We start from the raw sequence: 13,832 nt of genomic DNA, 5'->3' as shown, positions 1-13,832 counted from the left end.
GTGTGTGTGTGTGTGTGCCCACATGCTCATGCTCATGCTCATGCACGTAAACACTTGCATACACATGTATAGGAGTACACACACTTACACACTAATATATATAGATAAACACACAAATTACAAGGTTATTTTTTATATTTTATGTTCAAAATCCAACACCAAGGGGAGATTTAGAGTATTGTAATTGTAATTACAAACCATGTTCACTTGAAAATCATAATAATATCAATAGACATGGTAATGAAAAATAATTATACCCTATACTCATAAAATTATACTTTTCTTCTAACCTACCATTGTATGAATTCTAAGCATATTAACTAAAATGATTCCAACTAATATTGAATACATTATTCATTAACAACATACAAAGATCATATCAACATCATTTTAGAAACATTCAATGTATTAGTCAATATTAAACAATAAAAATTAAAATCAAACTATTAATACTTATTTATTACATAGGAGATGTTTTATATTGGAGATTACTTTCCATCTTCTTCATATCCTCTACAAAGGTGTCCAAGTTTGCATAGGATGTCCCCCCTTTCATCACTGTTGTGTGTGCTACTTCTTTTAGCCTCACTGAATTTTCTTGTAACTTATTTCCAATAGAATGCTTCATTAGACTTGTAACAATAATTGTTACCTCTTCTTTTTTCACCAATTTAAATTCATCTGCATCAACACCTTCAAAGTCTAAGCCAATCCTCCAAATATCTTTTGCAAGTCGACAATCAAGAAATTGGTCATGAAAATAGGGCCAACCAATCATAGGAACTCCCATACTAATTGCCTCCAAAGTAGAGTTCCACCCATTATGTGTAAGGAATCCTCCAAGAGAAGGATGAGAAAGCACCTAAGACAATAAAAACAACTTTGTTTACATTTACAATATTTGAATGGTTTTCACATGAAAAACTAAAATAACAAATAATAATATTTTCTCCTAAAGTTTTAGAAGATATATATTTTTAGTGGCTATGATATCATATTGTGTACCCTTTTATTAAACGAACATATATTTTTAAAATATTGGACTATTAATTTTAAATACAATAGTGATAGGACATGGACACCATATATGTAAGATTTAAAAAATCATATATTTATCTTTTTTTATTGCATGAACCACTATTAATATTAGAATAAATAACAAGATAAAATAAGAGAGGGAAAATTTTCTATTAAGTTAATTAAAGTGTTACTAATTATTGTAATAAGATATCATATTAGTATCTAATAATTTTAAGTTTATAATGATTCATTAAATCTCACTTGAATCTTAAAATTTACAATCCATTTTTGTTTCATGTAGCACAAACTTCTATATAGTTTTTTATTCTTTTTAATATTACAAAAAATAAGCTTTAGCAAGGATACCATGTATTGTGGCTGTTGAAAACAATTATTCAATTGTATATTGTCATTGATATTACACAAATGTCAAGCTTTAACCAAGCACTATGTAAGTCGAGCTCAATTGGGCATTAAAGGAGATCGAGCACAAGTCAGTGTTAACCAAGATTGGTTGGTTAACAAAGAAGTCAGTATTAAGTGGTCCTACTCAGTCAATGAAAAGAGTTAATGTTAACCAAGTTTGGTTAGTCATCAAAGGAAGTTTTTTTTTTTTAATCGAGTGATTAGTCTAGTGTTAGCTAACTATAAATAGATTACTTTTGTTAATTAACTAGTTAATACAAGCCAACCAAATGGATGTTAAATGTTTGTATGGGAGGGTGTTCAAGATAACTTGACATTGAGTATCATATATATGAAAGGTCAAGTTGTGGACTAAATCAATCAATTAGGGAATTAATGTAAAAGAACATAAATGAAAAGGATATCTGATTAAGCACGAAGCATCTAAATTAGAAGACCAAGCTACAAAGAATATTCTAATTAGGAATGATCAAGAGGTTAAACTAGAATACTGATCTAAATTTGCAAAGTCAGTTGCTTCAACAATTAGGTGAATCATTATTACTCTCTAACAATTGTTGTAGTGAAGAAATCTCCTAATAGATTTGGCTTAATAATAATTTTTTAAATCCTCTAACATGGCGACAATTTTAGATTGATGTGACTGGAGCCTCTAAAAGGCCGCTCCTAATAGGGTGATCCAAATCCTCAAATAGGGTCACACTTAACCATGTGTTTTGTAACCCTTAACAGGGTTGGCTCCTTGTTGGTCTGAATTTTTGTATAATAGAAATCCTTTGCCTAGATATAGAAAAGTTAGATTTTACCCATTAGTGGATAGTAGGGTTCCTAGTTAAGTCATCTATTTGCTACCCTTCAAAAAAATTTGTGAGAACCCCACATTTTCAGTCCATTCATAATTTTCAAGCGCGAAATGTTTGAATTTTCAAATCGGGCAAATATTCTGTTCCCTTTATATCTTCCATGCCCCGCACTACTTTTCTTCTTAGATTCCCCAACCATCTGATCTAATTAGATCAACCATTTTTATTTCCTTTCTATGAAAACATGGGTACTCTTTATGTATAGCGAGGTAGTGAGTGCCATAAAGTTATAAAACGAGACTACTAAATGGAGACATGACAATTGGAGATTTTTTTTTTGGCTGATTATTCAATTGCCAACACCTGGCAAGTATTGTCAGAATGGAAAAAGAGACCCAATGGAAGCAGTCAAAAGTCGGTATCAAAATGATGGTTTTTTCAATGTATCGCTATCTCACTATCAAAAAATTTGGTCATCTCACCATTATCGAAGTAGCGAGGTGCTGTGAAATCAAAACATGGTGGTCTAAAAAATCATCAGTAACTATGGTATGACCAGGTGACATGACAAGTAATAACTATTGCTCTCAGAAATAGTTGGCAGGAGCAATAATGATTTGATAGATCCTTGTATATCATGGCACTGAGTTTTACTGAAGTCATTGGAGCTTGCTACCTCGCTATCGAAAAACCTTGCCTTCTCATCATTAGTGAAGTAGCGAGGCACCATAAAAAATCAATAGTTGGTGGGACCCGAGGCAACATTGAAGGCTGACCAGGCTCAAAGTAAAGTTTTTTTGATTGCCAGTAGTACAGATTCTCCTACGTCAGCAATGCCTTGGACCCATAAAGCTTCTAAGAGATCCCAATCATTCGATCAAGTTTCAATCAAAAATCCTCACCATCTCACTATAAAAAGTTGCATGATGTTTAGTCTATGTGACATAACGAGTACGAGACCCACCACTCCTTCAGAATATGTTGAGCAATTTCTTTACCTTTGATTTGATTTTAGATTGACGACCATCGCTATCTCATTATCAAGAGTTGCTTAGAGGATATGCAAAACAAAGTAGAGACATGGTGACACATGTCCTCAGTCACCAGTGGGTCCAGACACAAGTGCCATCAAGGAAAGAGCTATGTACATGGGCAATTCTCATTGGATCGAATGATTGACTTGTCAACTGGAACATCGAGTTGTCTTTCTCTATACCCCATAATCATATGATTTTAAGGATTGATAACACAAGTTTGAAATACTAAAGGTGGTGGCACTCTGCATATTAATGAGATTTGAAAAGTTTCACATGTGAAGGAAAAAATAGAGTGTAACTTATAAGATTTTCTCAACTGTGCCTCATGTGAATAAAGATTTTGTAGTCTTTTCTGAATAGTATCATTTACTAAGAGGATTGTGTAGATTTTGGCAAGAATGCAAAACAACATAAAAGAACTACAGATAAGAGGTTTTTGAATGTGTATTTTACTATAGTCTCTGAAGTGTTTCTATCTTGCATGGTGTAGCAGAAATGGCTATGAAGAATTCACTATCTCTTAGATTGTGGATAGCAGAGGGATTACTTGACAAGAGTAATTGGACCCCTAGTGTTTCTTCCTCTTGAATTGGTTTAAGTTTTTTTGAAAAGTGGCTTACAGAGAGGAAGTTGTTTGTCTTGTATGTCAGTATGTGGAATTTTGATCGATGAAGACTAGTAATCCCAGGTGTTTCTATTGGTTGTGATCAAGCTACTAAGGTAATGAGGGGAGTAGAGAATGAACTTGATAAAATAAAGACCTTGTTAGTAGTAACACCTTTCTCTAAGAAAATTTTCAAGATGGCACACTTCAATGCCATGGAAACAGAAATATGTAGGACCCTATGTAGAGTGTTTAGAGAAGGTGAAGAAGATTTTATACCCATGGGCTTCATGCAAATAGTCCCTCTGACTTTTTGTTAGTGCACATATTTTTGTGTCAATAGGTGACAAATTGTGGTTGAAAGATGGTTTTGGATGCAGACATGGTTGACTAAGCAAAAATTGCTCATTTTGTTATATTTGACAGCCACATTGTTTCCATGCTTGAGTGTTGTTTCTTAAGAGTTAACCCGTTATCTTAAGGATTTGTGTTAATTAGCAAAGAGTGGGAAGTAAGGGTGTTTCTCCCAACACCGTGATGATGGTAAATCCTAGGGGTTCAAGTTAGTTTGAAATCATCAAATTAGATTTTGTCATGGGCAAGCTTAGCAGTTACATATACAATAGAATCATAGTTAGAGCTAAATTAGGAAAAGGATGTGATAGACAGAAGCTTGCAAGAGAATATGTGGTTCACATAATTTCTTGTTAATCTTTTTCTTTTCAGGCAGATGTATGCATCTTTCTCTTGCAAGAGACACCTGCCATTTTCTCTTAGACTGAAGCTTGTTGCATCTCACACTATATAAGTGAGATTCTAGGGCTAGAGAAAGGGTCCAAATTTTATTTGTCTAAGTGATACTTAGTCTATTTTTGGTCCATTGGTTTAAGAAAGTTTGTGATGTATTTTCTCTGTTAGATCTTGAAAATACACGAATATAGAATGATCTGTGTTTCTTTTGAAGGTCATTCTGAGTCTATTGTAAATTGTATACAATTTTCAAGGAAAATGAATACAAATTATAAACTGTCTCCATATCAGTTCTTTCTGAATCTTGTCTCCTTTTAATTACTTGGTTATCTTGATATTGTATAATAAAGTCTTGTGCAATTGAATACAATCCAATTAGGTTGTATATCTTTTTATCACTACTATTAATTCAATGGATTAAGTAAAATCTTTGATGAATTTGATAAGGTTGCTCTAGTAGTGGAAAGGGTTTTGAATGATGAATTCTAATAAGAATTGCTGATAAAATTTGTTGTAAGGAAAAAAATTAGATCTAAGAATTTGATGTGGACTCTAAACCCTAATGGATTAGGCACTGATAAGATTTGATCTAGCTGAAAGAGAAATGTGTCACAAATGGTTGTCAAAAATGCATAATTATAATCAATTTTTACTTTTATTTCTTGAAGATTTTCAAAGTTGGCCTATACTTGTCTACATGGAATGTTTTAGCTTCAGTTAGCCACTATTGATGAGAACATCTGTAGACCTATAGAAGAATTTTGGCCATATCTATTATATGGGATGTGTTTATCAAATTATCAAGCATTGTACATGTATTTGAGGATTTGAGATGAGAATCAGAATGAAACTAAAATAATCTTCATACAGTGTTTCCCAGTCTTGAATCATCCCTAGGTATACCCACCCTGGTTTTGAAGAGCCTAGAGAGTAGAAAACCACCCTTGATTTTGTTGAAGTTGGGTCCAAATGGTTTGCACATACAATTGTTAGTAAGAATTGGCAATTCTTTAGGTTGTGTGAGTAATGTCATCTTGGTATTGAGCATTGTGTTGCTTAGTAGTTTTTTAAAAACACCAACAAAATGGTGAGTCTACTGGGGAGTTGTGTTGAGATTCATGATAGACAAACCTTGAGAATTTAAAGGGATTCAACACAATAGAAGGAGAGTCATGGAGAAAGTTTTCATACAGCAGCAAGTTGATGTGTTCAATACATTTCCTTGCTACATTTTTGTGACCCTAGTAAGCTTTATTCTATTACAGTACTAGTTCTTGAATTGGATGTAAATTGTGCTAAGAAATTAGTCTACCTTCAATCAGTTCAATTTTATGAGTTGCTGTTGTAAAAAATTAGAGTCCAGGATCTAAAAATGAAGAGTATCTTATTCTCTTTTCAAAATGTTTGAGGATTTGCAAGTTATTTCTTGTTGAGAGTCTAGTTTAGAATTAGATTAGTAATAATCTGTGTTTTAAAAACTTTTCTCACAATTGTGAGTGGTGACTCTATCTCTACAACCAGTGGTATTTAATTGTACATTTATTCTGTTGAGGGCTTTTAGCACATTGTTGGGAAGATCTAAATTTGTTGTTGGATTTTTGTTTGAAAAGAGGAGTGCAGTTTGGATCTGATAGTGTGGAAGAGTTATGTTTCAGCTTTGTTTAGAAGTTTCAAATTCAAGATAAATCTGAAGAGGGTTTCTTCTACCTACTATTATTTCAAATCAGTTTATAACTCTGTTCAAATCTAATTCAATTCATGTCTCACTTAATTTGAGTGGCGAATCCAAGTTAACCTCTGTACTAGTGTAGTTTTATGCATGAATTGTGATTAGTTATTGCAGGAGAAGAATAGATCTAATGAGGTTGAAACATTTAAGCGGTTGTAAGATTTGTGGTGTGTTAATTCAAAAGGTTTAGTAAGGATTTGGTAAAACTTTGGGTTTGCTATTGTAAATTGTAGATAGAGAAATTTCAGCCATCTGAATCTTGAGGTATTCTCATTTTCATGTTTTCTCATTTCATGAAAATTGATTGTGAAAAGTGTTCTCCATCAAGTGCTTTTCAGCACTAATAGGAGAAGAACAGTTTCAGAGTTTTATACACTTCATCAGATCAAGTTTTAGTTAGTTGTATTTAAGTTTGTGAAGTGTGTTTGGAGTTGAAATTGGTAGAAAGTATTTTTAGATAGGCTGCAAGTTAAGTATTAATGGTGAATGACATTCAAATTTTTAAAGGATGTCAAGATTCATTTTACCTAAGATGCAACCAGTTATTGAAGTTCCTAGATCCATTTCTACCAAATGACATATGTCATTATGTTTTAATGGTAGTCATGGTTTCTCGAATGTCATTCCTAATGATGTTAGAAAAAGTTTGCCTAAGTTTAATGGGAACCATCTTGTTTCAGCTAGTCATCATATTGAGTTCTTTGCTAATTTGATGGGTGACTATGAGATTTCTCATGAGGACGTGCACATGAATTTATTTGTTCAAACCTTACAAGGTGATGCTAGAGACTAGTTTTCTTTTCTACCAGTATGTTCTATTTCATCTTGGGGTGAGTTGCATTCTACTTTCATGGAGCAATTTGGAGAAAGGGTAAGCATATCTGATTCTTATGACAAGTTCTTAAAGATTCATATTCAAAGTGATGAACTTGTCTCTAAATTTAACATTAGATTTGAATTTAACATTAGATTTGCAAGAGTTTTGAATGAAATCCCTAAAAATTATAGACCTGATAATCAAATGTGTTTAGCAATGTATTTTGATGCATTTGATAAGAAAATGAATTATCTACTAAGGGATAAAGAACTAGATACATTATATCAGGCTTTTGTGACTGCTACGGATATTGAAAATAATTTGAGGTACAAATTGACTAGAGGTCATTTTTCTACATACGATTGCCAGTATAATGTATTTGAAAGAAAGGATGAATGTGGTGTTGATGCTTTAGTTTCAAATAAGCATATCAATACCCCTACTATAGGTTTTAATCAAGTGGAAATTTCAAATTAGAATATGTGTATAAGTAAGGTTAGCTTGGTTACAAATGATGACACACATGTTCATGATGCTATAGTAGTAGGATGTATATCAGACTTTGATAGGGTTCAACAATGTGATGATATTGTAGATCAAGAATTAGTTACATTAGCAAGTTCTTATAATGATGATTGTATGCATGATTCTATTGCTAATGAAGTTGCTGCACCTAGATCTCAGTTTTTTGCAAATGAGGAATTTGAGAGTTGTCTCCATGATCATGAGTTTGATGTTGATGATCTGACATAACATGGAAAGGTAATACAAAATGAAGAATATGAATCACACTTATCTCAGTCATAGTTCGAAGAATAGAGTTCACATGTTTCTAATGTTTCAGCAGTAGATGGTAATATAGATTCACTTGATCAATTAAATAGGCAAGAAATGATTCATATTCTTCATAGATTGCATCATGTTGAGAACGTTATTAAATTTAAATTTGAAAGATAGTCATATCAATGTGAGTATAATGAAGCTAAAAGTCATGTTTCAACTGATGATAATAAAGTTGCTGATCTTGTGTATTGTGAAGAGGCATCATGTGAAGACAATGACGAGAGAGGTTACTCGATTCAAGAAGATGAAAGTGCTAGTATATTTTTTTCTTCATGTGAATCAGATGCAAATTGGGAGGAAGAAAGCAATGATGAAAGTGAGTACTCCCTTGTTAGTAAAGGTATGAGTTCTTTTCTTAAATTTGAAAGTGAAGTTCCAGTTCAAAGTTGTACAAGTTAGCTAGATGTTGAAAGTTGTGAAGATTTTCCTACACAATATGAGGATAAAGAAATTGTTTATAAGGATGAATTACCTAACTGTGTAGATAAATGTCTTGAGAATGAATGTAGTGATGATCAGTATATAAATGATTCTCAGATCAATGCACCAGCACCTATTGGTAAGATAAATACTGATTTGTTTACAAGACATTTGAATTACCTACATGAAGACAATGAAAGTAACTTTGATTTATATTCTACATGCTTCATTGATGGAGTTGATGGTGTGTCTTCTTGTGATGATTCTAATTTTTCTTCACATGTTGAAAGTCTCCATGAAGATGAAATGGATGAGGACTTTGCAGTTTTCACTAATCCATTGTATGATGAGAATCCTAATGATGATCAACCTATTTTTTGTCAAAACATTCAAAGAGGGTCATTGCATGGAATTATTAACCTATTGTTTGAAGAGCACATGGACAATTTAGATTCAGTTGAGAATGAGTTTGATGATAATACCTTGTCTTACTTCTGTAATAGATCAGAATGTTCTTCTTCTTCTGAATTTAATAGTGAATATGATCATGATGTTGCATTTGATTATGATGACAAGGTGTTTGATGAAGTTGTTTTTAAAAATCAGTACACACCTTGCAATAAGTTTTATGATGAATTCTCTAATTTGAAGGCTAATTTGTTTACTGATTGTGAAGAACCATATGAAGATTATGGATTAGTTTCACATTCTAATGTGGATGACATATGTGAGTATCAATCAGATTGTTCATTTGAGTATCCTCCTGTTATACATAAGGATATACAATTTGAAGGTAGGTATGATCCTTTTCCTCAAGTCAAATATGAAACTTTCATATTTAAGATTGATAGCATGCATAAGTCTTTAAACAAAGAAGATTTTCAGTCTGATATGTTTGAGAATGCTGATCAAAACCTCTATAATAAGCAAGTGGTTGAAAGAGAATTTGGTTTGTATATGAATTATGAAGTTTTAGTACTAGTTTTACCAAGAGAGTTGATTCATGATGCTATGCTGATTGGTGAAATTGATAAAAGAAATATTTTTAGTTTACCTCATGCATGTACCAATGAGAATCAGATTTATGACAGGGGTAAAAGTTTTTGTTGAATTTCGGTGGCTCGAGGCCATTGTTTACACATAATCTTAGTGGTAGCTTATTGCTTTTGATAAAGCTATCCGAGAAGGAAAACTTTGCTGTCAGGTGTGTGGTCTACTTCTCTCAGAAATTCTAAGCCCTCATTTGAATCCATAGGAGTCAATGTCCCCAGATAGAGCCACTGTTGGTTTGAATTTTCGTATGATAGAAATCCTTTGCCTAGATATAGAAAAGTTAGATTTTACCCATTATTGGATAGTAGGGTTCCTATTTAAGTCATCCATTTGCTACCTTTTGAAAATTTTTGTGAGAACCCAATTTTTTAGTCCATTCATAATTTTTGGGCGTGAAATGTTTGAATTTTCAAATCGGGCAAATATTCTATTCCCTTTATATCTTATATGCCTCCAGCTAATTTTCTTCTTAGATTCCCTAGTAGTCTGATCTAATTAGATCAACCATTATCATTTCCTCGCTATGAAAAAATGGACACTCTTTATGTATAGTGAGGTAGTGAGCGTTAAAATGTTATAAAATGGGACCGCTAAATGGAGACATGGCAATCAGAGATTTTTTTTCTGGCCGATTATTTAGTCATAGACACTTGGCAAGTATTATCAGGATGGAAATAGGGACCCAATGGAAGCAGTCAAAAGTCGGCACTGAAATGATGACTTTTCTGATGTATCGCTATCTTGCTATCAAAAAATTTAGCCATCTCACCATTAGCGAAGTAACAAGGTGCTATGAAATCAAAACACGGTGGTCTCAAAAATCATCGGTAACTATGGTATGACTAGGTGGCATGACAAGCAATAACTACTATTGTCAGAAATAGTTGGTAGAAGTGATAATGATTTGATGGATCCTTGTATTTCACGGCATCAAGTTTTACTCAAGTCATCGGAGCTTACTACCTCACTATAAAAAAACCATGACTTCTCGCCATTAGTGAAGTAGTGAGGTACCATAAAAAACCAATAGCCGGTGGGACCCTAGGCAACGTGAAAGGCTGACCAGGCTCAAAGTAAAGTTTTTTTGATTGCCAACAATACAGATTCTCCTATGTTAGTAGTTCCTTGGACCCATAAAGCTTTTAAGAGATCCCAATCATTCGATCAAATTTCAATCAATGATCCTCGCCATCTCACTATAAAAATTTGCATGAGGTTTAGTCTATGCAACATAGCGAGTATGGGACCCACCAATCCTTCAGGATACGTTAAGCAATTTCTTTACCTTTGATTTGATTTCAAATTGACAGCCATCACTATCTCATTATCAGGAGTTGCTCACAGGATATGCATAGCGAAGTAGTGACATGGTGACACATGTCCTCAGTCACCAATGGATCTAGACACAAGTGCCATCAAGGAAAGAGCTATGTACATGGTAAATTCTCATTGGATCGATTGATTGACTTGTCAAGTGGAACACTAAGTTGTCTTTCTTTGTACCCCATGATCGTATGATTTTAAAGATCAATAGCGCAAGTTTAAATACTGAAGGTGGTGGCACTCTGCATATTACAGAGATTTGAAAAGTTTCACGTGTGAAGGAAAAAATAGTGTAACTTATAAGGTTTTCTCAGTTGCACCTCATGCGAAAAAAGATTTTGAAGTCTTTTCTGAATAGGATCATTTACTTAGAGGATTTTGTAGATTTTGACACGAATGCCAAAGAACATAAAAGAACAACAGATAAGAGGTTTTGGAATGTGTATTTTACTATAGTCTCTGAAGTGTTGTAGTCTTGCATGGTGTAGCAAAAATGTCTCTGAAGAATTCAATAACTCTTAGATTGTGGATAGCAGAGGGATTACTTGACAAGAGTAATTGGACCCCTAGTGTTTCTTCCTCTTGAATTGGTTTAAGTTCTTTTGAAAAGTGGCTTACAGAGAGGAAGTTGTTTGTCTCATATTTCAATATGTGGAATTTTGATCAAGGAGGACTAGTAATCCTAGGTGTTTCTATTAGTTGTGATCAAGCTACTAAGGTAATGAGGGGAGCAAAGAATGAGCTTGATAAAATAAAGACCCTATCAGTAGTAACACCTTTCTCTAAGGAAATTTTCAAGATGGCACACTTCAATACCATGGCAGTAGAAGTATGTAGGACCCTGTGTAGAGTGTTTAGAGAAGGTGAAGAAGATTGTATACCTGTGGGCTTCTTGCAAATAGTCCCTCTGAATTTTTGTTAGTGCACGTCTTTTTGTGTCAGGAGGTGAAAAATTGTGGTTGAAAGTTGGTTTTGGATGCAGATGTGGTTGGCTAATCAGAAATTGCTCATTTTGTTATATTTGATAGCCACATTGTTTCCATGCTTGAGTGTTGTTTCTTAAGGGTTAACCTCGTTATCTTAAGGAGTTGTGTTACTCAGTGAAGAGTGGGAAGTAAGGGTGTTTCTCCCAACATTGTGATGATGGTAAAACCCATGGGTTCAAGTCAGTTTGCAATCATCGGATTAGATTTTTTCATGGGCAAGCTTAGTAGTTACATATATGACAAAATCATAGTTGGAACTAAATCAACAAAAGGATGTCATAGACAGAAGCTTGCAAGAGAATATGTGGTTTGCATAATTTCCTATTAATCTTTTTCTTTTTAGGCAGATGTACGTTTCTTCCTCTTGTAAGAGACACCTATCATTTTCTCTTAGCTTGAAGCTTGTTGCATCTCACACTATATAAGTGAGATTCCAGGGCTAGAGAAAGGGTCAAAATTCTATTTGTCTAAGTGATACTTAGTCTATTTTTGGTCCATTGTTTTAAGCAAGTTTGTGATGTATTTTCTCTGTTAGATCTTGAGAATACATGAATATAAAATGATTTGTGTTTCTTCTGAAGGTCATTCTGAGTCTATTGTAAATTGTATATAATTTTCAAGAAAAATGAATACAAATTATAAACTGTCCCCATATTAGTTCTTTCTGAATCTTGTCTCCTTTTAATTACTTGGTTATCTTGATATTGTATAAGTAAAGGCTTTTGCAATTGAATGTAATCCAGTTAGGTTGTATATATGTTTATCACTATTGTTAATTTCATGGATTAAGTAAAAGCTTTGATGAATGTGATAAGGTTGTTGTAGTAGTGGAAAGGGTTTTGAATGATGAATTCTGATAAGAATTGTTGATAAAAATTGTTGTAAGGAAACAAATTAGATCTAAGAATTTGTTGTGGACTCTGAACCCCAATGGATTAGGCACTGATTAGATTTGATCTAGCTAAAAGAGAAATGTGTCACAAATTGTTGTCAAAAATGCAGAATTATAATCAATTTTTACTTTTATTTCTTGAAGATTTTCAAAGTTGGCCTGTAATTGTCTACATGGAATGTTTTAGCTTCAGTTAGCTACTATTGATGAGAACATCTGCAAACCTATAGAAGACTTTTGGCCGTATCTATTATATGGGATGTGTTTATCAAATTATCAAGCATTGTACATGTATTTGAGGATTTGAAATGAGAATCAAAATGAAACTAAAATAATCCCCATATAGTGTTTCCTAGTCTTGAATCATCCCTAGGTATACCCACCCTAGTTTTGCAGAGCCTAAAGAGTAGATCACCAGCCTTGGTTTTGTTGAAGTTGGACCCAAATGGTTTGCATATAAAATTGTTATTAAGAATTGGCTATTATTTAGGTTGTGTGAGTAATATCATCTTGGTATTGAGCATTGTGTTGCTTAGTAGTTTAAAAAAAACACCAACACTCCTAACAGAGCTCACTTCATAAGAGTGAAAAGTTGTAACTATTTGCATTGGTGATTTCCCCAAATTTGGTTTCCATGTTGAATCTTAATGTCTCATGTGTTCATGTTATTTTCTTAATGCTTTATGTTTCTTGATGAAGGGTGTTCCCCTTAATACCATAAACCAATAACAAAAACAAAGAAATAACAATAAATGCACAAACAAAATATGGACTTCATATTATCGCCATAAATGCAAAATTATAGAATTCACAAGTACAATATGCTAACCCACATGGCTGCCTTCATTATAGTAATCTGCAAAACTATGCTACGAACTACCATGCAAAGTTGTTCTAGACAATGTTCAAGCCTTTTTTAAATAGGAAATTTTATGCTACCTAGGAAGGTTCTAGACATTCAAACCTAATACCTAGGGCTGACAAGCCCTAAAAATACATTTAGAATTGGCCAAATACATCTTTGACAATTATTTTAGAAATTTTGGGTAGCCCAAATTTGGAAGGCCATAACTCTCAAACCATTGCTCCAATTGGCTATTATAACCACTTTTTGGAAACACCAACTCTT

At 33.3% G+C, this 13,832-nt stretch overlaps 1 protein-coding gene across 1 annotated transcript in view; it reads right to left on the bottom strand.

The window, feature by feature from the left end:
- Positions 1-329: 329 nt before the first annotated feature.
- The window catches only part of LOC149541702 (UDP-glycosyltransferase 85A1-like), a 73,678-nt gene continuing 60,175 nt past the window's right edge, over positions 330-13,832 (bottom strand). Inside the window, exon 3 of the mRNA XM_089796109.1 lies at positions 330-862. Coding sequence (XP_089652235.1) covers positions 461-862 — 402 coding nt within the window. The 3' untranslated portion in view covers positions 330-460. The remainder of the gene's footprint in view (positions 863-13,832) is intronic.

The sequence above is a fragment of the Cupressus sempervirens genome, chromosome 8, assembly GCF_028749045.1.
Source record: "Cupressus sempervirens isolate cs-2001-9-10 chromosome 8, ASM2874904v1, whole genome shotgun sequence".
Lineage (NCBI taxonomy): Eukaryota > Viridiplantae > Streptophyta > Pinopsida > Cupressales > Cupressaceae > Cupressus > Cupressus sempervirens.
Note: the sequence above shows the minus strand (reverse complement) of the source record. Positions and strands in the feature narration are given on the sequence as shown.